General features: G+C 38.1%; 1 protein-coding gene across 1 annotated transcript in view; it reads left to right on the top strand.

The window, feature by feature from the left end:
• The window catches only part of LOC149180535 (protoheme IX farnesyltransferase, mitochondrial-like), a 188268-nt gene that overhangs the window by 119864 nt on the left and 42206 nt on the right, over nt 1-26198 (top strand). Inside the window, exons 4-5 of the mRNA XM_089416165.1 lie at nt 20062-20199; nt 20328-20461. Of these exons, the coding sequence (XP_089272291.1) occupies nt 20062-20199; nt 20328-20461 (272 nt within the window). The remainder of the gene's footprint in view (nt 1-20061; nt 20200-20327; nt 20462-26198) is intronic.

The following is a 26198-nucleotide window of genomic DNA, read 5'->3' as shown; positions in this document are numbered from 1 at the left end:
AGTTTAAAGATCATTAATTTAAATTAAATTAATAAATTAAATGAATTAATCCCAATAAACTAAATTAATTTGCAGATTCAAGACTCAAACCCTACAAACATCAAACACGATGGACCTGGGATTTTTATTGGCATTTTCCTCTTCCTGGTCCCTTTTCTGGTTATTATGGTGGTGGAGAGTAGGAAACGGAGGGGGCCTGAAACTGAAGAGGTGGATGAAGAAGCCGGAGGAAGTCAAATAGGTGAAAACTCCAGTGAGGAGGATGTGGAGGAGGGTGAACATGAGGGTCAAAAAACTAAACAAGACCAAACTCCATTGTGGAAATATGTTCAGAGGGCTGAAACAGGGAGAGGGGGTGGAACCACTAAATTTCATTGCCCCCATTGCAACACTGATTACACAGGCTCATACACCCGTTTGAGAAGACACCTTTGCGGGAAAAGGGCATGGGATGGAGAGAAACAAATAGGAATCAGAACTTGCGACGCGGTGTCAACAGCAGATAGAGCCAAATACATAAAGGAAGAGGAGGACGCCCAATACAAAGCAAAAAGATCAAGGGGTTTCTTTGAAAGCTCACAAAGAACTCCTTCAGCATCCTCCCAAGGCAGTGGATATGGACATGGAGGCTCAGGGTCATCATCTTTACGCCGTAGAACCATATCAGATTTCCTTGATGAGGGGTGTAGGAATGATGTGGATTCAAAAATTTACAGGTTCCTCTATGCAAATGGGATACCATTCAATGTTCTACGCTCACCTTATTGGCACGAAATGGTTTCTGCCATAAATGATGCCCCTAAAGGATACAAGAGCCCTGGGTATGACAAGGCACGAACTGTTGGCCTTGATCATGAAAAAGCAAAAATATCACATTCTTTGAATAAAATGACAAGTTCTTGGACTGACAATGGGGTGTCCATTGTATCTGATGGATGGACAAATGTAAAAGGCAAGCCATTGATAAGTGTTCTTGCTGTGTCCCGAAGTGGTCCCATTTTTCTAGCTGCACATGATTACTCAGACAAGTTCAAGACCGCTATCAACATTGCAGAAGCATTGCTTGAAACAATTGAGCGTATTGGCCCATACAATGTCATTCAAGTCATCACTGATAATGCTCCTAATTGTAAGGCAGCGGGAGCAATTATTGAGGATAGATACCCGAACATATTTTGGTCTGGATGTTTGGTTCACACATTGAACCTTCTGTTGCATGATATTGTCAAAAACAAAAATGAACAATACCAATGGATTGGTGATTTGTACAAGAAAGGAAAAAAAATGATAAAATTTATTACAAATCATAGCAATACCCATGGCCTTTTCCGCAGTCACTCGAGATTGGAGTTGCTGAAGATTGCGAGGACTAGATTTGGTAGCTATTACCTCACCTTCAGGCGCCTTTTGAAGGTAAGAGAGGGTTTAGCTAGCATGGTATCAAGTCCAAATTGGCAGGTGTTAAAGGAAAGGGCTACAAATGTAGCTGACATTGCAGGTTTTGAAACGGTGGAGGAGGCCGCTCTTGATGGGCAGTTTTGGACAACTGTGAGACAGGTATTGGATTTCACCAAGCCAATTTATAACATGATTCGGTTTGCAGATATAGACAAACCAGTGATTGGCGAGGTGTATGAGCAAATGGATACCATGTTGGGGGAAATAAAAGACATTGTTAATAACAGAGATCCCGACTTGTACAATCTGATTCACGATTGTGTGTGTGAACGGTGGAAAAGGCTTAACCTTCCACTACATTGCTTGGCGTATATCCTTACGCCAAAATACTACTCAGATTCTTGGTTGGGCAAACCTGCAGCAGGGGGTGGTGTTAGGACCAAACCCCATTTAGATCGAGAGGTAACTAAAGGATATCTGGATGCATTAGAAAAGTTGGTGCCTGACAGGGAGGAATGTGCAGCTGTGCGCCTTGAAATAGGCAGATACTTCACTGGCAGTGGTTTGTATGGTAACTTCCATGCAATGGACGACAAAGATAAATTTGATTCTCTCACATGGTGGGAAACATATGGCGGCGACGGACTTTTGCGAAAATTGGCATTGAAAGTTCTTGCACAGGTTGTAAATTCTTCTTCTGCAGAGAGGTGTTGGAGCACCTACAGTTATATACATAATGTGAAAAGAAATAGGCTCAACGAAAACCGAGCAGAAAGCTTGGTTTATGTGCACTACAATTTGAGGTTGTTGAGCCATTACTGTGATCGGGCTAATGAAGATCCCACATATAAAATTTGGGACAATCACCCTGAGGACGACAATTTGGAGGATGGCATTGTACATATGGAAGAACTAGAAGATGAGCTTGTACGGGATGAAGCTGAAGCAGCTGCAGCAGCCATGCCACCTCCACCTCCACCATCCAGTAGCAGTTCTCGGGGCCCGAGTCTTGTTCCATTGCTGTCGCCACCTCCATCGACACCCTCGCGTGGAGGCTCTAGTTCTGGTCGTCGGTCTGGGCGGGAGATTCCTAGAAGACCGCCACGACCTACTTATACTCCTGGAGACTCTCGTGGCAAGGGCCACTTGTAGATTTACAGTTTACTTGTCTTTTTTAGTTTCTATTAGACTTGTCACTTTAGTTTTCATAACTGTTCAGTGTTGAGTTTTGAGTCCTTGACTCTTGACTCTTGACTCTTTCATATCATTATGACATTATGATATTTTTTGTAAACATTATATCACTGTGACAATGAAAATTTGAAGTTTGAAGTTGGGCCTTGGCAATTATAACTCATTGGTAATGATTGTGAATTATGAATATGATGCTTTGTGAAAGACTAAAGTTGTTTCATTTCATCTCATTATTCATGTTTCATTTTATAAATTTTTAACATTTCATATCATGTTAACAGTTAGAAGTTAGGACTTAGAAATATCTTCGATATTACTTCTTGTAATGGTTAAACTTGGCTTACAAGTACAACTTGTTACTTTGGTGATCAATGATGATAAATGTTATTGAATTGAATGTTATTTTAATTTATTATTTTACTAAGGTTGATGACGATTATAATTTCTAGATGATTGATGTGATATGGTTCAATGATCAATTTATGTTTTTTTATGTTTTTTATGTCTATTTCATCATTCTACATGTTTTTGTTGACATATATGTATCAAAAATTAAAAAATATAAAATATATATATATTTTTAAAAAATCGCTCCGGGATTCGCTCCCAAACCGGGAGCTTCTGAAAATGGTCGCTCCCGCTTCCGCTTCCGCTCCCGCTCCCCGCTTCCGCTCCCGCTCCCAAGTAACACTGTTTCTGGCAAAAAATTAATTAAAATCCTAAGCCAAAAATTTAATTAATTCTAGGTCCTAGGTAAATTTAAATTCTCCAAAGGCAAAATTCATCGGTTCTTAAAAATCAAATTTTAAAAGGTCCCGGGACTAAGACAAATTAATTATTTTGCTAAATTTTAAGTCTTTGGTCCCTGGGGGTTAAGTCAAAGTCAAATTTTTGAGGAAATTAACTCAACATTTTTATTTTTGAGTTAATTAAAATGCATTTAATTGAAAAATTCGAATTTCCTGAAGAATTTAATATTTCGACGGATGAGATTAAAAGAACTTTTAATCCTCATCAACGGTTGAGATTGCTTTGACGAGGATCAATCGAACTAGCCATTGGAGGATTTATCTTTAAATAGGAGGTCATTTGTTAGTTGATCCATCCGACCTTTGAGTCGTGTGCTAGGCAAAAAGCTCTTATATAATTTTTTTGGATAATAAAGAAAGACTTAGGGGCTAATTTTCGCCGGTGTTACTCTTCATTGAAACACTGTAAGATGTGTTGTTTTTCATGTGTAAATTTTTTTTAGCCATTGATGATAGCTTTTGAAGAGCGATTTGAGTACAAGTATCTTGCTTAGTCGTTGGGGTTTAAGTGATAATTTAAATTTTGAATGTAATAGCAGGTATCTCTATTTATCTGATATTTATTATCATTTTCTCACTCTATTTTGATGGCTGAATTGAGTTTTGCAGGAAAGTCTTGATATTTAGATCCTCGGGCGTTAGGGGAAGTTTTCAGTTGGACCGGCCAATTCCCGATCCATGTTTTCTGAAGAGCCTAGCTTAATTTAATCCCGCGCTTATCATAAGATTTTTTATTGGTGATACATGAAGGGTTTTGAATTAAGGACCTCTTTTAAAATTCAAAAATTTAATTTTTTATGTGCGAAATTGATAGATCTGGCTGTTGAGAGCCTTAGACTATCAGATCTGGGAGCGGAGTTGGACTCATACTCAGATCTGATAGATCTACCATTATTGTAGATAGATTTGTAAATTATTTGTTTTTTTGACTTGGGTTTTTTCTGGGTTTTAGTTTTATCATTCTATATATCGTTTGGGTATTTCTTGTTGTTTTGGAGCTATAGATCTGAGGAAGAAATACGTTGGTGTGAAATTCATTTCTTTTGGGTTTATCTTAAGTTTTGGGCTACAATTTTTTTGCTACTTGGGGATTTCTAAACATAAAATTTCGAATTTGTTTTTATTGTTTACATCTTGGGGTTTTTTAGAAAATTTCGAATTTTTTTTATTGTTTGCGTTTGGGTTTTAAAATTTTTTATATTTGGAAAATTTTGACCCTTGTCTGCCTGCATTTTTTACCTGTCCATCCTGTTACCCCTCCATTCCTGCACGAAACCCTTTGAAAACCCTCCAAAAATCCGCAGTTGTAGCTCTTCCATATGCTGCCCATCCGCATTCGAACCCGCGTCCCCCATCGTTGCCTACACTTCCTCGTTGGCTTCACCTGCAATACAGTCCTCCGTTCTCTGCGACTTTCTCTTCCTCGCTCCAACCTCCTTTCACTGCTGTCGAGCTCTTTCTACCATCGCAGCTCCATTCTCGCCTTTCCGCAGTCTTTAGATCTTCTCCCTCGCTGCACTCTGTGACTGCCTAAACCTTGCGATTCTGTCCCTCTCCGCTCGTCGACCTGCAAAGCCTCCAATCCTCATCACCCATCTGCTGTTGTAGCTCTCTTCCTTGCTGCTACCTCCCTGCTCCTCGCTTGAGCTCCTCGAGTTGCTCATCCGCCTTTTTTCACCTGCACACAACAAACACACACATTTGATTTTCCTTTTCATTGTTGTATATTTCGTTTTATGTTTGGCACGGTTAGGTTTTAGGTTATTTCTTTTTATTTATATAATCCGATTTCAAAGCTTTAGTTATATTCATTTTTTTAAATTCGATTTTTGTTTTGGCCCTTTTTTTTCATTTTTTGATTTGTTTTGTTTAACTTTTTTTTTTTCAATTTCTTTTTATGATTTTGATTTTATTTACATTTAAAAATAAAAAAAATCTAATTTAAAAAAAAAAAACCTAAAGCATTTTTTTTTGAAATCTAAAAAAAACTTTAAATTTTTAAATTAAAAGAGTATTTGCGCTTTCACATTAATTTTTTTTAATGTGGCTCATGGCCCATTAAAATTTCAATTTATTAACCCTTTTGATTTACTTTGTCATATTAAAAGATTTTGATTTCTTCATTCATCACACTTAATTAATTTCCTAAGGAACAGTTGAATTGATTACATAAATTTCCTTAGTGTCATTTTGTGGTAATATTTCTATATTGTCAAGTGCGACTAATGTTTTAAAATTTATATTGGCTATAGGAGAAAGTTAATTAAATTCTAGATATGAATTCTTAATTATTTTAAATATGGACTATCTTGTGTGATAAAGTTTTAAGCATTTGCATTGATCATTCATGATTGTCATTATTCGTCACATTTATAAGTTTTCTCTGGATAACTTGTTTTATTTAGTCTATGGTTAATTCAAAGTAAAGGCACTGGTTTTATTGTGTCTATCTATCTCAATTGACCGAGACTCGCTTTAAATTTGTTGACACCTAATCATAGGGATTGGGTGAACAATTGTAATTAGTGTAAATAAATAATAGAGAAGATGGAGAGTCTTCGGGAGATGAACTGAATAGTCACTCCCTCTTGTATATAATAATGAACAACCTGAATGAATAATATGATTTGATTTGAGTTCCTGGCTTGACATGGTATTAGAGCCAGCACCATTTTTGGTTTTCCTCTCTATTTTGTAACTCCCATGGTATCTTCCCATTCTGCCTATTCTTCCTATTCTGCCTCCATTCTACATTTTTTTGTAGATTGATAAATCACTACTGTGTGTCGAATGTTGTTGGCAGAGTCATTATAAGCAAATGGAGTCGTGGAGGGCTGACTGTGGAGGTGCATGAGAAAGGAGTTGCGACTGTATGGTAGGTAGCAACCTACTCCGATTCCTGCAATTTATTTGTGAATATACCATATGCACATACGCTGCTCCCATACTCAGTTGTTGAGCGTTGAAGGACTATTCTCGGTGCCTTTGAAGGACTTAGGACTGTGCTTTGTGCCGTTGAAGGATTGTGCTCGATGTGTGTTGGTGTTGTTCTTACCAGTGTTGAAAAACAAAACTTCATTGACTGACAGTGCGTTGTATACTCCGTTTGAAAACTGGTTATCAGTGTATGGCGAGTGTATTGGCATCGGTTGATGGTATTTACTTATTGTATGTGACTGGTGTTGAACATTGTGCAATAAAAACTGCTCCACTGCCTGAAGCATACCACCAAACCCAGTAATCCCACTCCACTGTGTCGTTGTGTTGCTGTGTGCGATACCACACTGCTTGGTCGTGTGTGTGTCCAACATAATGGAGAGACTCCCCATTGACAACAGAGTTAAATACTCGAGCAATGACATCATACTACCGCTTGGTTTGTAATACTGCTCCCATTCATATAATACATTTTCCCATTACGCTATCATTGTCCCCTATACATACTGTCATAAAATACCTCCCAACGCCACCGTTGAAGTGATACGCTACCCCCATCATTGCAAACCGCTCTGCAAACCACCCTTCGTGGACCCATAATACTGGAGTGTTAACGCTGCCATACCTGGTTGGTATACCGTTGCCATAAATATCAGACTATATATTTTTTTCGCAACTCCCAAAATTGCTTTTTTGCCAGCAGAAAGTATATTTTTTTTACAGTACATAGTTTTTTAAAATGCATTCATTGATATCTATTGTGGGAGTGGTTCTCACCGGCAAGGAGAATTATCCAGAATGGTCACGGAAAATCAAACACACCCTCATTTTTAATGAGCTGTGGAAAGGAGTGTGTGTTGGAAACGCAGACAAAGAGTCAGAGCAACCTACTTCAGACAAGTAATTCACCATTTGGGAAAATAAGAACAACAAGGCTTATGCATTGATTGCAACATCAATAAATGAAGAGGTAAGTCGCCATATCTTGCCATTTTCAAATGCTTTCGAAGCCTTACAAAAATTGAAGGAACTCTATGACTCACACTGCACTTGAAGTTGTTGAACTCATGATTAAACTCTTCACCCTTGAATTACAAAATAATGATCCTCTTGCTCTTGCATCAAAAGTAAAATCTATAATGCATGATATCAAAGTCACTAATGTTGAACTGGATATTCCTCTGATAGCTTTTTCCAAGGCACTTTATCCCAATTACTCAAATTATCTTGAGTCATTGCAAGCAAATGGAAACCTCAAAGATATTACCTTTGACTCCCTTGTGAAAAAATTTGTTGAAAGAGAAAGCTTTTAGGAAGAAGACAACTCCTGAGTCTTTTGAAGAGGCTGTGTGCCTTGCTCATAGAGAAAAGAATCTTGCTCAAGATTCTTCCAGAGGAAGAGGTGGTCGAAGAGGAAGAGGAAGAAATTTCAGAGGTAAGGGGGGTATACACTCTCAAGGAGAAAAGTCAGATTTGCATTGCATACGTTGCAAAAGAGATGGATCACATGATGCATCCACATGCAAGTTACCTTGGGATAGAATTGAGTAGGAAAGAAACCAACCCAAAGGTAAAACTAATGACAAAGAGAAAGGTAAAACACTTGAATCCGCTCACTATGTTGTGGCACACTGTAATATTGGAGTAAATGAAGGCTTATTTAATGCTTCACTTGCTTCTTGGAAAAATGATTGGTTGCTTGATTCATGAGCAACTTACCACATGACTTTCAGAAGAGATTTTTGAACAATTTACTGACAATGTTGATGGAGCAATATACTTTGCAGACAAATCAAAACTCAAGCCATCAGGGCTTGGCACAATCAGTGTTAAATTGCCTGGTCTTCCAAACTTTCTTCTGCATCATGTTCTATATCTCCCACAGCTGAGGAGAAACTTATTGTCCTTGGTACACATCCGCCAGCAAGGACACTCCATTCATATGTTTGATGGCAAGTTTGAGGTGAGAAAAGGATCAAACCACTCACTTGTCATGACGGGGATAGAAGAAGAAAGGCTTCTCAAGCTGCAGGGTACTTCTACTAGTGCACAAAATTTTTCATACAATTCTCATTATGAAGAAGGTTCATTTCCATCAAGTTTATTATGGCATGCTACCTTTGGACACTTGAACTATGGCAACTTCCGCTTGTTGAAGAAAAATGGTGTCACTGGTTTGCCTACAATTCCTAGGAAACTTAAGCAATGTGATGCTTGCATTCTAGGAAAGCATAGCAAACAATGTTTTCATGATTCACATTCCAGGACACATAGAAAACTTGAACTCATTCATTCAGATTTATGTGGTCCATTGCCTGTTCCTTCTGCAAATGGAAATAAATATATGATGACATTTATTGATGACTATGTTAGAATGTGTTGGGTTTATTTATTGAAGAACAAATCTCATGCTTTTCAAACATTCAAGAACTTTCATACATGGATTGAAAATGATGCACAATCTCATATTGACTCTATTCGCACGGATAATGGAAAAGAATACACTTCAAATGAATTTGAAAACTATGTTCGCCAACATGGGATCAAACATCAAACAACTGTGCCTTATAATCCCCAATAGAACGAAGTAGCTGAAAGAATGAATAGGACAATCTTAAATATGGTGCGCTTCATGATGTTTTTCAAAAATGTAAAATTGATGTTTTAGGCTGATGCAGTTCTATGTGCTGTATATGTAAAAAATAGATGTCCATCTAATGCTATTATAAACAAGATTCCTTATGAAATGTGGTATGGGCACATTCCTTCGGTAAATCATCTCAGGGTCTTTGGTGACACATGTTATGCCTTGATACCAAAGGTACATAGAAACAAACTTGGTGCAAGAAGTCGTAAGTGTATCTTCCTGGGGTATTCAAACACCTCCAAAGCATACTGTCTCTATGATGAAGTCAATAAAAAGTTTGTTGTATCTAGAGATGTAATCTTTCTTGATCATCCAAAACTAACAATGTTATTGAACGGCAACTTGATCGCTTGGATATATTCGCAAATGCAAAATCATTTCAAGAATTTGATAATCAGATTCCACATCTTGAAGGGTGGATTCCTATACTAGATCAGTCTGTGGAATCTTCTTCTAAAGCACTCTCTCTCGCATGAAACTCCAACAATGGATGATACTTTGAGTGATGTGATTGACAAAATTGAGAGACTCAATCTTGATTCAGTGCCAACTCAATCAACGGAGTAGCGTGGACCATCTGAGAAAGGTCCCCCAAAGTGGCTGACAAAGACACTTGAAAGTGTTCATCCCGATGAAGGTGGAAAGACAGGAACTAGAAATTCAAACCGACAAAATGGAGGCGATGTAGATGACTCTGATTCACCTGTTGATATGGATGTTTCCTATGATTGTGAATTGAATTTGTCTACAGATTTTGAACCAACTTCCTTCAAAGAAGTTGCTTCTCATGATGAATGGAAAGAAGCAATGCAAAAGGAGTATGATGCCTTAATAAAGAATGGCACTTGGAAGCTGGTTGATCTTCCATTGGGAACCAAACCAATTGGCTGCAAGTGGGTCTACAAGAACAAGTATAAAATTGATGGCTCACTTGACAAGCACAAAGTCAGGCTTGTGGCAAAAGGTTTTGCACAAAAGGAAGTGGTCGATTATGAGGATACTTTTGCCCCCACAACAAAATGGGCTACCATCTGGACACTCTTTGCCCTAACAGCTCATAACGGTTGGAAAGTCCATCAAATGGATTAAAAACTGCTTTCTTGAATGGAGATCTAAAAGAGAATGTTTTTATGTCCCAGCTTGAAGGATTTGTTGTGAAAGGACATGAACATAAAGTATGCAAACTTATGAAATCCTTGTATGGCCTCAAACAAGCACCGTGAGCCTGGTATGAAAAACTAACTGAGCATCTTCTGAAACTCAATTTCAAACAGTATGATCTTGATGATGCAACTTTGTTTGTCAAGAAGGTTGGCAAAATAGTTGTATATCTTATGGTATATGTAGATGATCTTTTGATGACAGGGAACAATGAGAGCTACATTGCATCCATAAAGAAGGAATTGAGGAAAGGTTTTGAAATGACTGATTTGGGCTATGTTCATTACTATCTTGGTATTGAAGTAACTCAACATTCGAAGTCCATATTCCTTTCTCAAAAGAAGTACATTGGAGGTCTGTTGAACAGGTTTGGCATGACTGAATGCAATCCTCTGACTACTCCAATGGAACAAAATTTAAAGCTCACATCCATTGAAGGAAAAGAATTTGAGGATGCAACGAAGTATAGACAACTTGTAGGAAGTCTCAACTACCTAACTATTACCAGACCAGACATTTCGTTTGCTGTTGGAATCCTCTCTAGGTTTATGCAAAAGCCTTGTGAGGGACATTGGTTTGCTGCAAAAAGAGTTCTAAAGTACTTGAAGGGAACTCAAGACTTTGGAATCAAGTATACACAGGTGGGCGACTTCAGCTTGATTGGATACTCTGATTCAGACTTCGATGGAGACAAAGAAACTGGGGTATCTACTTCAGATTATGCTATGAGTCTTGGATCAGGAGCTGTCTCCTGGAGATCACGCAAACAATCAGTTCCAACAAATTCCACAACAGAGGCAGAATATGTGGTAGCCGCTGAGGCAAAAAAAGAAATTGTGTGGCTCAGGAAAATTCTTTAAGATTTGCAGGTAAAACAAGTACAATCAACTCCACTTGTGATTGACAATACCTCAACAATAAATTTGGCCAAGAACCCAAAGTTCCATGATTGAACGAAGCACATCAATACTAAATATCATCTGATTTGACATCATGTTGAGGCCAAAACAATCTATCTCCACCATTGTTCCACTAATGAGCAAATTGCAAACATCTTCACCAAAGTGCTTGGAAGAGAAAAGCTTGAAAGATTCAGAACGATGCTTGGACTCACCAACATTCCTTCAGATTAGGGGGGGGGGAATGTTGACACCTAATCATAGGGATTGGGTGAACAACTATAATTAGTGTAAATAAATAATAGAGAAGATGGAGAGTCATCGGGAGATGAACTGAACAATCACTCCCTCTTTTATATAATAATGAACAACCTGAATGAATAATATGATTTGATTTGAGGAGTTACCTCCTGGCCTGACAAAATTCACCAAGTTGTTCATCCTTAATATCTCCTAGAGCCCATGTTCCACAGACTACCCTCATCCATTCACCTTAGGGACTACCCCCCTTGACTTGTCTAGGAGAGTCTAAATGGAGTGAGTAAGGATTAGAGTGGCAACCCTTACTCTAAGCGTTGGCGCGGTGCTTAGACACTTTGTGCGACAAAAGGGGCAAACAACAACAAATGTCTTCTGATGATTTTCAGATAAGTGGTTGTTGAACATTAGTCTTGTCAATGCCTGATTTGTAGCAACAATTCAAAATTAAGACTTACGCAAGTGGGTATGCCATGTAGGCAGTCCTTATGCAAGGAAGGCCTGTGTATTAGCATTCTTAGCTGCTCCGCGGAGCAATGTTAAAATACCCTACATATAATAGGGAACTCTATGACCTTGTACAGACAATGAAGAAATGAATGCATTATCTTTTGGGTAATGAGACCATGATTTGCACTGGCTGTCAACCACTCTAGTATTTGCAAGTTAGCATAAGTCATGGCAAGCTAGACGCTACAAGTAGATGGGTGTTTTGCAATAATTTCATCTAGTACTAAAATAGACATAGGGTATGTCAAACTATAAGATGTAGATTTGTTGACCATACCACTCAAGTAGAAAATTGCAGCGATGGAAACCATAATGCAGTTTGAACCTTTTACCCTCAAAGTTCTGGGAGAGGAGTATGTAGAAGATGCTGATATTGGAGATGTCTTTCAACAATTGAAGCGGAAACAATTGCTGATTAGGAAGAAAATGAATATCAATTTAAGATGAGCTGCATAAAGTTAGGCACTCTATTCATTCCACAAGAAAGAAGGATAGAATAGAGTAGGGAGATTTGTACTTCAAGGAATGTTGTATATTTTGGCGCTGGGAAGATTGTGGCGACTCTACAGGGTATGTATATTGGCCTAAGATGTAGGAGAGAGTTTTGTTGTGTTCTTTGCAGCACTAACGAAGCAAGTAATAGAGAACATTTGCTATTATTAGGAAACTAGTAACAACACTCTATAAGCCATCGATGTGAAATGATAGAACTACCAACCAATTACTGTAACGTATCCATGAACCATCCTAACTGCATGCCTTATATGAGTTTTGTAGAACTTTATTTTGGGTGTTAACAGGGCCGAGGTCAATTTATTTATGAGAGGAGAATGCTCAATTAATAGATGGAATGTAGCGGCATTTAATATGAGGATTTTCTTCATTACTAGGGAATATATACTGAATTTATTATGAATGTAGATGACATTTAATTCTTGCGTTTACCATGAGGATTTTTTTTCTCTGCAATTAGTGCTGCAACTGCTCAATTATGGAAACTTATGCTGCAAATATTGCCAGTGAACCACTTATTACAAGAGAGAGGTCAGATGATCTTGGGAAAATGGCAGATACTTGCCACATATTTGTAGTAATACCTGGTAACTTACTACTATGTCTATGGTTGGCTTAGTCATTATTGGGTTGCGCTGTATTTAACGCTGGTTGTTGCATATAATGAAGAAATTTCAACCCCCACTCCGGTTATCAGTTTTCCTTATCACTCCACACATTTAGTTTTAAATCCAAGCATGATAAAAACTGTAAAATTTGGAAATGATAATATTTTTTTGAAAACACAAATTTAGAGATTTCACACTGCTGAAATTGCAGAAATAAAATACATCAAAATTATGACAACCACACACAAAAAATAGCATAGTGGTTTTTGGTCAATGTGTCCCAGGAAAAACCCCCTAGAACTCTTGGGGAAAACTAGTTTGAGAGCTCTTATTTATTTCTAAAAATTCTTTTACAAAGAAATTAAAATACACAGTAAAAATTCCAGCAACCACAAATTACAACTTATCTCGATTTCCGTGCTTGAACTTCACCTCGAAAATCGTGCCAATCAGCGAACAGCCAAAACAGAATTTTTTTATAGCAATAAAACAACATTAAATGTTGTACGGCTAGCCTCGAAAAATGTGCCCAAAACTTGCTGTCCCTCTTCCTTGATTTCTATGCCTTTCTCCTACTGTACAGTTTTTCCTTGGGATGCGTGCCAATAAATGTTGTTGCCCAGATTTGCTAAAATGTCTTCTTGCTGCTCTCCTTCACTTCCTCACTGCTCAAAAATTTTCTCCTTGCTCTCTCTTCTCTTTCTCTCAAATGCTCATGAAACAATGAATTGATTTTTTCCTCCTCTTCTCATTTTATTCTCTAAATGACCTTTTGGGTTACCCTAAGATCTAATGGCTAAGATTCATTTAGATCTAGGGATGAGAATAAATGTGCATTTAATTATCACTTTTTATTTTTTAACTCACGCACTTAAATAAAGACCCACTTAGCCTTTTATTTCCATAGTCACTTTTTCACTTTCTAATTCTTCATTCACTTTAATAAAGTCACCTTTAAAGTAGAATGTAACTTTATCACTTATAAAGTTACTTTTAAATTAGAATGTAACTTTACCATTTATAAAGTCACTTTTAAATTAGAATGTAACTTTACCACTTATAAAGTCACGTTTAAATTAAATTGACTTTACCACTTATAAAGTTACTTTAGGAGAAAAGTAAAAAATAAATTTGGACACTTTTCCCTAGGTTAAAGATCAAAGCCTTAGGGAACCACTTGTCCTCTAGTACCCAAATTTTAACACTCCCTCTCACCGAGGAAAGTGTTCCTCACCACTCTCATCTTGTTTCTGAAGTATACATGCTTGCCTCGTGGTAAGGCTTTGGTGATAATGTCTGCTAGCTGTTGATTTGTAGAAATGTACTCAAGCTTGACAACTCCCTTTTGGACATAGTCTCTAATGAAGTGATACTTGATCTCAATATGCTTTGACCTGTCATGAAAAATTGGATTCTCCGTGAGTTTTATGCAACACTGGATTCTACGTGAGTTTTATGCAACTCTGATTATCACAGTAAATTACTGAAAGTCTATCCTTGACCAAATAGACCAAAGAACATCTTGCGAAGCCATATGGCCTCACAACTAGCCAAACTAGCAGCCATATACTCTGCCTCAGCTGAGCTCAATGCAACTGACTTTTGTTTCCGGCTGATACACGACACAACTACCGAACCCAACCCAAAACAACACCCGGAAGTACTCTTCCTATCTGAAGCACAACCTGCCCAATCTGAATCCGTGTACCCTGCCAGTCTCACTCCATCACCCTATCTATAATCCAGACCAAAATCCACAGTCCCCTGCAAGTAACGAAGAATGTGTTTTGCAGCTACCCAGTGCACTCTCCTGGGCTCACACATGAACTGACTCATAGTGTTAACTGCAAAACATATATCTGGTCGAGTGTTGACCAAATACATCAAACAACCAATCAACTGTCTGTATAGAGTAGGATCCACCAACTCGGAATCAGAAGCGTGAAGCTTCTTCCAGTTAGTGATCATAGGTGTAGACATGGGTTTGCAGTCCTCCATGTGAAATTTACTAAGAATATCCACAATGTACTTCCCTTGTCCCAGGAAATCCCTCCAATCCCAGAAAATAATGCATCAAGCTGATATCCTTCATCTCAAACTCTGAAGTAAGATCTCTCTTGCAGCCCTCAATGAGTCTCTCTGCACCAGTGATGATCAAGTCATCAACATACAACACCAGAATGAGAGGCTCCTCACCCACCACAATGAAGTATAGGTTCAGATCAACCTCACTCTTTGTGAAACCCAATTGCTGCAAGTATGTATCAATCCTCGAGTACCAAGCTCCAGGAGCTTGCGTCAGGCCATAGAGTGCCTTTTTCAATCTACATACATAGGACTCCTTCCCATGCACCTCAAAGCCCTGCGGCTGCTCAATATAAACCTCCTCCTGAATGAAGCCATTGAGAAATGCGGTCTTCACATCCATCTGGTGGATCTTCCAACCCATCTCTGCTGCAATCGATATAATGGAGCGAATAGATGTATACCGAGCTATGGGAGCGAAGGTCTCCTCATAGTCAACTCCCTCTACCTGTGAGAACCCTCTCGCCACAAATCGAGCCTTGAACTTCTCAATGCTGCCATCTGTAGTGTGCTTTGTCTTGTAGAGCCATCTCAAATTAACAACTGATTTACCTTCAAGCCTCGGCACTACCTCCCAAACATCGTTCTTCATAATAGAAGAATACTCCATCATGGCCTCTCTCCATACCTGTTGGTTGGCTGCCTCCTCATAACTAGAAGGCTCGGAGTCAACAATGCTTGTTACCAATGCCATTTAACTATAGAACCGCTCAGATGGTTTACTCTCTCTAACCTGTCTCTTTGGCCCAGCAACCGATGTGGCCTCACGCAAGGTATCTTGAAGCCACTTGGGCTTCCTCTTCCCTGCACATACTTCTCCCACCGGAGTGAAAGAATCCTCATCATTATTAGAAGCCTGAACTCCTGAAGGTCTGTCAACTGACCTCATGCTTGAACCTGTGCCTGTAGATGCTGAAGTACCGTGCGAACTGTCCATTAGTGGACTACCTTGCGAACTGCTTTGCGGACTGCCCTGCATGCTGCCTGAAGAACCACCCACCGGACTCTGAGAGCCACTGCTCACTGATGGCCTTGACATTGTAATCGATGTACCTCCTGATCCCTGACCACTGGATCCCTGTGTTTGACTCAGCTGCTCCTGAGGATCTTGTGACTCTGGCTACTCTAACTCCCGTGACCTCCTGAAAACTCTCTCCTCCTCGAACTTCACATCCCGTCTGACAACCACTTTCCTCTGCGCAGGGATATAAATTCGATAAGCTTTCGAGGTCTTGCTATAACCCACAAAGATGCCCTTGTCTGCAGTGGGCTCTAACTTGGTCTTGTTCTCCTTGGGGACATAGGAATATGTAAGGCACCCAAAGATACACAAGTGCCCAACATCAGGCTTCTTCCCAGAAAAGGCCTCCTCTGGAGTCATATTCCCCAAGGCACGATGTGGACTTCTGTTCTGCAAGTACACAACAGTGTTGCAGGCCTCTGCCCACAAAAATAAATGTAACCCCTGATCATGAAGCATGGATTTGGCAGCCTCTGCAATGGATCTGTTCTTCTTCTCTGCAACCCCATTTTGCTGGGTGTAGTAAGGAACTGTGAACTCCCTCCTAATGCCTACCTCAGCACAAAAATCAACAAACTCACCAAGGGTATACTCCCCTCCATTGTCCGACCTGAGGACCTTGATCTTCCTACCTGTTTGGGTCTCCACAAAAGCTTTGAACTCTTGAAACCGCTTGAAGACCTCACTCTTGGTCTTCAAGAAATAAATCCAGGTCTTCCTGGAGTGGTCATCAATGAATAAAACATAGTACTCATAGCCACTCAATGATACATGAGACATCCGACCACTCACATCGGTATGTATCAAGTCAAGGATCCCGGTCGCTTTGCTGTCACTGCTGGGAAAAGGGGATTTGGCAAACTTCCCCATAGCACATCCTCTGCATACATCAAGGTGATCAGAACTGAAATTTGGCACACCAGTGGTGATCTCCCGCAATGTACTCAAGGCCCCATGATACATGTGCCCCATCCTGCAGTGCCAAATCTCACACAACTCTAAATTGCTAGATCTGCTGTCGGTATTGTCTCGGGTGTTGATACTCAATGCCATCGGGCGCTGGAATGAGAACTTGTACACCTTGGCATGGCACACACCAATCTCTCTAGCTGAAGAAGCTGGAGTTCCCCTAGGATGTATAAGCACCTGCCCTCTCCTGAACAACACATCATACCCTCTATCCTCAAGTGCTAAGATAGATATCAAGTTCTTTTTCATTCCAGGCACATATAGAACATCTGACACTTTCAAGTGAGGTTTGGGTCCCCTATCAAATGTCAGTGTCCCCACACCAACTGCTCTAACAATGCTGTCATCACCAAGTACTACCTCCATATTAGTATCATCCTCTGAAAGCTCTGAGAAGTACTCTCTGACTCCTGTCATGTGGCGGGAAGCACCACTGTCAACATACCAAATGCTAGAAGATGCTCTGCTAGTAGTGGGGAAGGCGTGCTCCCTCTGAACTTATATGGCAGGTGATCCTGCACTAGTGGCCTCACAAGCTATGAACACAAACTCCCGATCAAATCTCTCTGAGAAGCTCTCTATCTCTGCAGAAGCTGCCATGGGTTTGTCTTTCCCTTTCTTGTTCTTTTTCTCCGGACACACAACAACGTAGTGTCCCAACTTTTGACAATTCCAACATTTGACTTTGGAATAGTCTTTCTCCTTGTTCTGCTGCTTGCCTTTACCTTTGCTTTTGCCTCCACTGTTGGAAGCTTGCTTCTTTGCTCTGCCCTTCTTGCTTCTTGCTAACAATGCCACATTTTCATCCTTCTCCACTTGTTTGGTTGCCCCAAGATGGTTCTTTCTTATCTCATTTTGAATGCAATCATCCCACAACCTCCTAATCGGGAAGGTTTTCCCGTGCAACAATGCCATTCACAAAATTCTCCCAAGTCTTGGGAAGACCATTCAAAGCAATTCTCACCAACTCAGTGGGTGCAATGATCTCACCTACGACTGCCAACTCAGCTCTCACTGAAGTGATCTTTGTGAGGTATGCTGTAGCACTGTCAGTCTTAGCCATTTTAATGGTCGTCAGTTTCTCCTTTAGGACCATTTTTCTGTTTTCATTTGAGCTTTGGTCAAGGCTGTCCACATCTCATGTGTATAAGTCTTTCCTCTCACATGAGGAATGACATGGTCTTTGATTTCTTCCAGAATCAATCCTTTTGCCTTAGGATTCTTTTTATTAAACTCTTCCAACTGTACAGGGTTAGCAGTTACTGTTACTAGGTTCTGTGTGGTATTTACCATAATGCCCCAGACTTCTGCTTCCTCAAAGATGCTCTGGATTCTCTCCTTCCATGCACTGTAGTTGTTTTGCCCAACCAACTTGTTTTCAACTCTCAAACCCAAAGACACGTTTCACTTTTCTGTGTAAAAATCAGCTTGCTGTAATTTTCAATTTGTTGTCCCAAATTGTACTTTTCAGCCAACCAACCTCTGATACCATGAAGAAACTTCAACCTCCACTCTGGTTCTCTGTTTTCCTTATTACTCCATGCATTTAGTTTTAAATCCAAGCGTGATAAAAATTTTAAAATCTAGAAATGATAATATTTTTCCAAAAACACAAATTTAGAAATTTCACAACTGTTGAAATTGCAGAAATAAAACACAGCGAAATTATGACAGCCCCACACAGAAAATAACACAGTGATTTTTGGTCAATGTGACCCTGGAAAAACCCCCTACAACTCTTGGGGAAAACCAGTTTGAGAGCTCTTATTTATTTTTGAAAATGTTTTTACAGAGAAACTGAAATACATAGTAAAAATTCCAGCGACCACAAATTACAACTTATCTCGATTTCCGTGGTTGAACTCTACCTTGAAAATCGTGCCAATCAGCGAACAACCAAAACAGAATTTTTTTACAGCAATAAAACAACATTATATGTTGTACGACCAGCCTCGAAAAATGTGCCCAGAACTTGCTGCCCCTCTTCCTCGATTTCTGTGCCTTTCTCCTGCTGTACGGTTTTTTGTTGGGATATGCTGCTTGCCAGATTTGCCGAAATGTCTTCTTGCTGCTCTCCTTCACTTCTTCACTGCTCAGAAATTTTCTCCTTTCTTTTTCTTCTCTTTCTCTCAAATGCTTATGAAAGAATGAATTGATCTTTTCCTCTTCTCTTCTCCTTTTATTCTCTAAATGACCTTTTGGGTTACCCTAAGATCTAATGGCTGAGTTTCATTTAGATCTAGGGATGAGAATAAATGTGCATTTAATTCTCACTTTTTATTTTTTAATTCACCCACTTAAATAAAGACCCACTTAGCCTTTTATTTCCATAGTCACTTTTTCACTTTCTAATTCATCATTTACTTTAATAAAGTCATCTTTAAAGTAGAATGTAACTTTACCACTTATAAAGTCACTTTTAAATTAGAATGTAACTTTACGACTTATAAAGTCACTTTTAAATTAGAATGTAACTTTACCAGTTATAAAGTCACTTTTAAATTAGAATGTAACTTTACCAGTTATAAAGTCACTTTTAAATTAAATTGACTTTAGAGAAAAGTAAAAAATAAATTTGGACACTTTTCCCTAGGCTAAAGATCAAAGCTTTAGGGAATTACTTGTCCTCTGGTACCCAAATTTTAACATATAATGTAGACCAACCTTGCAACAAATCCATGGTAGGTCATACTTATAAACTACAACTCTATATTTTTGCTGTGAACATTATTTTATATCTTCTTCTCAATGAGGCTATCCTTTAAATATTAAAGATGCATTTTGTGTTTGTTCTTAGCAATAATTATTCTCTGCAGCGGTATATTTTTTTAATATTTATTGAATGTATTACCTTCTTATGGTTATTTGTCATCCCTACTACTATAAAAAAAATCATGGTCCTTCGTTGCACTGTCAGATTTCAAAGTTTTATGAACTAAAATTCATGGCAGGATTGATAAGATTTTGATTTCTTGCAAGATATTAGTGATCCTGGTTTTTGTCGTTTCCATAATTATCTAAATCTGAGTTGTTTCATTTGGTTTCATCTTAGATTTTTGAAGTTAGCAATGATGCCAAGATGAAACGTACAATGAGAAGGCCTTTACCTGGTAGACGACTGAGCATACCTAGTGCAGTCACATGGGCTATGTGTATGGGCTTTACTGGCAGTGTTCTGTTGGCCTTGAAGGTGTATATTAGTTGCTTTCAATTTTTACTGTCAGAACTCTTTATGCTAAAATAGGTATTCTTCTGCATCAAGATGTCTGGGTAGCAGTTACTAATGGTTGTAAATTTTCTTTTGCAAGGTTATTGCAGGCTAATGTTCTTGCAGCTGGGCTTGCAACATCAAATCTTGCTTTCTATGCACTTATTTATACTCCTTTAAAGCAGATTCACCCAATAAATACCTGGGTTGGAGCCATTGTTGGCGCAATTCCTCCATTGATTGGGTACTCTTCTTTGTGCACGTCCGTTTTCTTATTCAATAGTTTGGCTTCAAAGGACATGGGATATTTTCCTTGTTGAGAACAAAAAATGAGGATTTTGTGCTAATGCAAAGTTTCTCTTTTAAAGATAGACCTTCTTGCATGCAGTTTATATTTTCAATCAAATGTGTTCATTTCTCTTAAGCATGCAGCAGTGACAAATTTTATACTAGAATGGGAGCCCTGGGCTTCATTTGCATTGGGAATCTACAGAAATCGTTATATTTTTATTTCTAAGATGGAAAAGATAATATTACATTAAAAAATAGTGCTCAGGGCACTAGAACCCTGTTGGGTGAAGTTATATGAATATGCCTGATTAGTATATACTAAAGCTTTCTGAAGACTATCATCATTAGAGAACTTTACTCTCTTTGTTTGAGGACAATATCAGAAACTAAATGTTTTAAAAATAAACAGAATAAGGAAACTGTAGAAGCTATGCCATTGCAAGATGCATTCTTCCTTCTTTAACTCTGTAATTTAGAATTCCATCTTGTAATCCAACACCATCCTTCGATTGTTTAACTGCCAAAGTATTTAGTTCCCTGAATAGATGCTTGAAAGAAACAATTGTTAACTGTCTACTCCAATGCGAAACCTGATCCATATTAGCTTGTGGACCAATGTTCCGAAAAATGATTCTTTTCGACTCTCAATATATTATCAGTTTAGAACCATGTAATGAATATAATGTACAAAAATAATATAAAATAACTTAAATAATAATAATATTACTAATAATTAATTAAATAATAATTAGTTACTGAAGATGCATGTCTTAAAGGACATGACCATTCATGAAAGGGCACTTGCCTAGATATATAAGCAAGCCTTCATTTGTAAACATATCATATTGCATATTCTTGTACATTCAAAATTCTTATAAATATATTACTTGTCCTATAATACATATTTACATATTTAAGATGTTTTGAATATTCCGTTTCATATATGAACCTTCTTCGTTACATTGGTATCAAAGCCTCGTTCTCCAATCTCGGCCATTGGCCAAGTTTTTACCGCACACTCGGAGATTTTGGAGTTTCTCTTACACCTCGACAATCAGTCCGATTTTGGCCTTTGGCCACCAATATTTGAAGTTGACTTTTGGTGATTTAAAAATAAAACTAAAAACTTGCCCTTGGCCATTAACAAGGAAAAAAAAGAAAAACTTAAGATTATATATTAAAAAAATTATGCATATCTATATATATATATATTTTATAAAAAACGGGATTTATAAAAAAAGTAGAAAAAACAAAAAACAAATTCTAGCTACTGCTGCACACAACAGCCGTTAAAGCCACTGTATGTAGCCGCATGATGCAATTGAGTCGCCATTGCTGTCCATTGTTTGGTTGTTACTCTTGAAACCGCATCCACAGTCAAAGAGAATTTAGATTGTAACGATATCTATTGTAAACTACACTGTCGTCATAAATCCTCTCGCTTGTCCGTAAGAGATACATTGAAACGTTGAACGAAGGGATGTGTTCATTAAACAAAATGTGACCTAGCCTATAAAAAAATCAAAAAGCTCTGTCACACCGGCCACCACAGCAACTGCCATTTGTTCGACAGTTGGCACAGCCACCACTCTCCTGTCCCTGCCCATGCTGTCAGCATCACTGTGCTCCATGGCCAAGTATCCCATGCCCCCACTATACAAGAGCCAACGCTGAAATCCGTTGCCTTGCCACTCAACTCAGCACATTGTTGAGCCACCACTTCACGCCGCTAGAAAGTCCACAGTCGCACAACAGCCGCAGCCACTAGATGACCAGCCGCTGCCTCTATCAGTAACCTGACAGCCTCCATCAGCACATCACATACATCCAAGCTGCCAAGAAAATTGACACGTGTTATAATCTAAACACAATTGTTTACTTAGTAATTTCTACAGCATAGTGTCAAGAATATTGAATGGGAAGAATTCTGAAAGATGCAAATAGATTACAAGACAAAGAAACAGATGACACACGGCAAGCAATAAGCTTTGAGGAAAAAGCTTTCTGAAGAGGAAGGCAATGTTATGAATATAATATACAAAATTAATATAAAATAATTAATATAATAATAATTAATTAAATAATAATTATTTATTGAAGAGGCATGTCTTAAAGGACATGACCATTTATGAAGGGGCACCTGCCTAGGTATATACTCGGGCCCACATTTGTAAACATATTTCTTGTACATTCAACATTTTTATAATATATTACTTGTCTTATATTCCAGATAGTTTGAATATTCCATTGCGTATGCTATCCCTGTTCATTACAAATCACCATAAACCTGTAGCTTCTCCGCTCCCAATTCCACTGCTATCCACAACAATGCAATCAGGGCTGTCATTTATTTGGGGAGCCCTAAATCTTACAATGCATTATAATGTGCAGTAGATGAGTTAACCTAAACTTAATGAATTCTAGGTTTAGGCTTTGATTTTCCTGTTATATTTTATATCACAACCTACTAATTTTTGTTCTCTGAACTTCTTGGTAATTAACAAGCTTGTTAACTGGTTAGTTATGCTGGAGGACCTAATATTTCACCAAGGTTTATGATTACAATATTACTGTGTTATTAAATCTGCAGATTCATGTTCTGGATCTGGATATGGATATGCATCCACCCAGAGCTGTGTAGGATCTGCCACATAAATGGGATCCAACCAGATCTGCATAAGATATGTGACATAAATGGATCCACGCATATCTGCATAGGATGTGCCACATAATTGGATGCTTGAATCCCTGAAACAAATCCCATGCCACTGAAATGGATCCTGTGACAGCTGGCCCTCACATTGTGATCCAAAGTAAGTAATGTTCAAGTTCATTTTTCTTTATTTTTTATTTATTATGAAGCATGTTTGCCACTTGTTTGAAACCCTAAGCAGCAGATATTCTATTTAGAGTCTGTTGCTGAAATCGACATCTGGATAAAACTGGCAAGGGTCTGGAAAACAAAAAAATTGGGAAAAAATCAGGAAAAATTGCAGGCATAGGCAAAATTTAAAAAAAAATACAAAAAAGAAAATAAAAGACTTGGGCTATTTTTTTGGATTGAACCATGAATTTATCGTGATTTTACGGCTTTATCACAATTTTATTGCGATTTTTATGATTTTTTCCCAATTTTTTCGAACTTAAAAATCAGCTATTTTTTTGGCTGATAAAATCAGTGCCTGGGAAAAACATCATGATGTGATGTTTGCAACACTTTTTAGTTAGATTACTTATTATTAAACTGTAGGCTATATAGGTAAGTTACTAATTACATGTAGGCAGTATATCATATGATAATTCTAGCAGAAAAGGTCTGAAACATAAAAAAATTAATTTTCAGTTCCTGATTGTACTAGCTTTGGAAAGCTCTGGGAAAGGTCTGAGACATTAGGTGGATAATAGTATATAGAATATACATAGTCTTAAGTTTTCTTTGTGTAAACAGGATGGTTGTGTCAGTAATAAGTTAATTAGATCATGTTGAAATTTCTAAGTCTATCCGTTAGAAATTTAATCTGTATTCTTCTGGTTTATTTCTTCTACTTAATAATTCTGAACAAGCTATTTAAAACATATAGATAATGAAATAAACACAATACAGTGTCAACATCTACAGATCAATAGCTGAAAGAAAACAAACACACAAGTGACACCGTTATTTTTGGACAACTTGTCCCTGGAAAAACCCAATGCGGGAAAACTGGTGCAGCAATTACGAGGGTTTATTATTATGCAGTATTTCTTTGAGTACAACTGGGTGCCAAACTTGCTCACCTGACAGAGAAAAAACAATCGACAGTAATACCTCTCTATTCGGAAATAGGTATTTAGAAAACCTATCCCACAAAACCCTCTCCAGCAACTCTGAAGCACTGCGCTAGCCCTTCTGGCCTTTGCGTCAGCCCTATGAGGCATTGCGCAGCCTCTGGGACCCTATGCGTCACTCTTGCTGCCCTCTGTGTGGATGACGCATGCCCTATGGCCTCTGCGTTGTCTCTGCTGGGCTCTGCGTGGCCTGCTCTGGCTTTTGCGTCTGCCTCGCTGCTTCTACGCTGGCTTCTCAGCACTATCTCTGCCTCTCTGTCCAGTACTCATTGCCCCTCACTGCTTATCACTAATTCGACTTTACTTAGCAAGCCCCTCTCCAGTAAATCGAATGACTGATCACTCTTGTGTGTCTTCCAAATGACCTTCAAGCCACCTCTTACACTTTTCTTGTTGGTCCTTCAATGGCCGAGATTAAATCTCTAATCAACGGCTATGATTAGATTTGGCTCGATCCATGACTTTTGTAACCCTCTGTTGAGCAATTTATTGGACTTAAATTGCTGCATAAATTATCGACCAGGGAAACTCGTAAGCTTGTGATGGTGCTAGCACAATATATGCAGGAGTAGGCAACTAACTCTATGTCTAACTAAATTATTTAAGATTCAATACAATATGCAAGGGAAGAGGCTCCTAACTAAGGAGGTCCTGGTTGTCCTTCCCTACAGTATCATATGAAACTAAAAAAAAATTAAAATGAAAACAAGAGAATGAACTTAGTTATTGTTTAGATTCAAGTAGAGAGAGAGACTAACTTAGTCTCTTGATTGTCCTCTCATGTACTAATCCAAACTAAACTAGGATTCATTCATAAGCATAGGAAATGAATTAACTTGAAACATGAAAGCAAAATGATGAATTTCAATTACCATATAAATCATTGGAGAGAGAGCCTAACTTAGACTCTTGGTATCTCCTCATATGATACTTGAAACATAAAAGCAAAAGAATGAATTTTAATTATCATGCAAATCAAATGGAGAGAGAGTCTAACTTAGACCCTTGGTTGTTCTCTCACATGCTGATAAGATTTTAATTCAAAACTCATTCACCAATCAAATCCTTAAACATCTAAACAATGAAATGAAACAAGATCTAATATGAAATAACATGTTTCTCTCATCCTTTTAGAGTGAGCTCAATTCTCTTAAGAACAAGACAAATTATTCCATATACTACATTAAGGAAAATTAAATCTAAAACTACATAATGGAAATATATGTAAAACTTATATCTATAACTACATAATAGAAATATATGCAAAATGAAGCTTTATTCTATTCCATCATCAATTGGATACAATGCTCTAAGAGTCCTCCTCTTTGGAATGGAGGAGGTACTCCTATTTATGCAAAAACTATGATAACAACCTCATAAATGTAGACCCACTATTCTCTCATTTGACCCACATATTTCTCAACCAATGATGACACATAACCCTATCCTCCATGATCTCCTCCATGAGGTCCATGATCTTCTCCATGAAGCTTATCTTATCAAATTCGAATTTGATCATTCAAGGCCACATAAAGATGCCCTGGAAGCTTCCTTTGTGCCTACACATGTCAACAAACTCATGCTAATTGTTAGGTATAAGTATAAGCATTTTATTTTCTAAAGTTTAGCCATAAATTCACTTAAAAATGTTAAGAATGAATAAACTTTGGAAAAGCATAGTTATAATCCAATAATGAGGTAAATGGAATGATGTGGAGGTGGAATGGAGGTGACATGAAGGTAAGATGTGAAGATATTGGTGAATAATGGAGTGAAAATAGGGACCATTTTGAGGCCCAACACCCTCTAGCCCAGTTTTATTTTAATACCCACGAATATTTTATTTTTCCTAAGTTTAGACT

This window comes from Pinus tabuliformis, chromosome 3_2 (genome assembly GCF_031772625.1).
Source record: "Pinus tabuliformis cultivar Carrire ecotype Pingquan chromosome 3_2, CPIR1, whole genome shotgun sequence".
Lineage (NCBI taxonomy): Eukaryota > Viridiplantae > Streptophyta > Pinopsida > Pinales > Pinaceae > Pinus > Pinus tabuliformis.
Note: the sequence above shows the minus strand (reverse complement) of the source record. Positions and strands in the feature narration are given on the sequence as shown.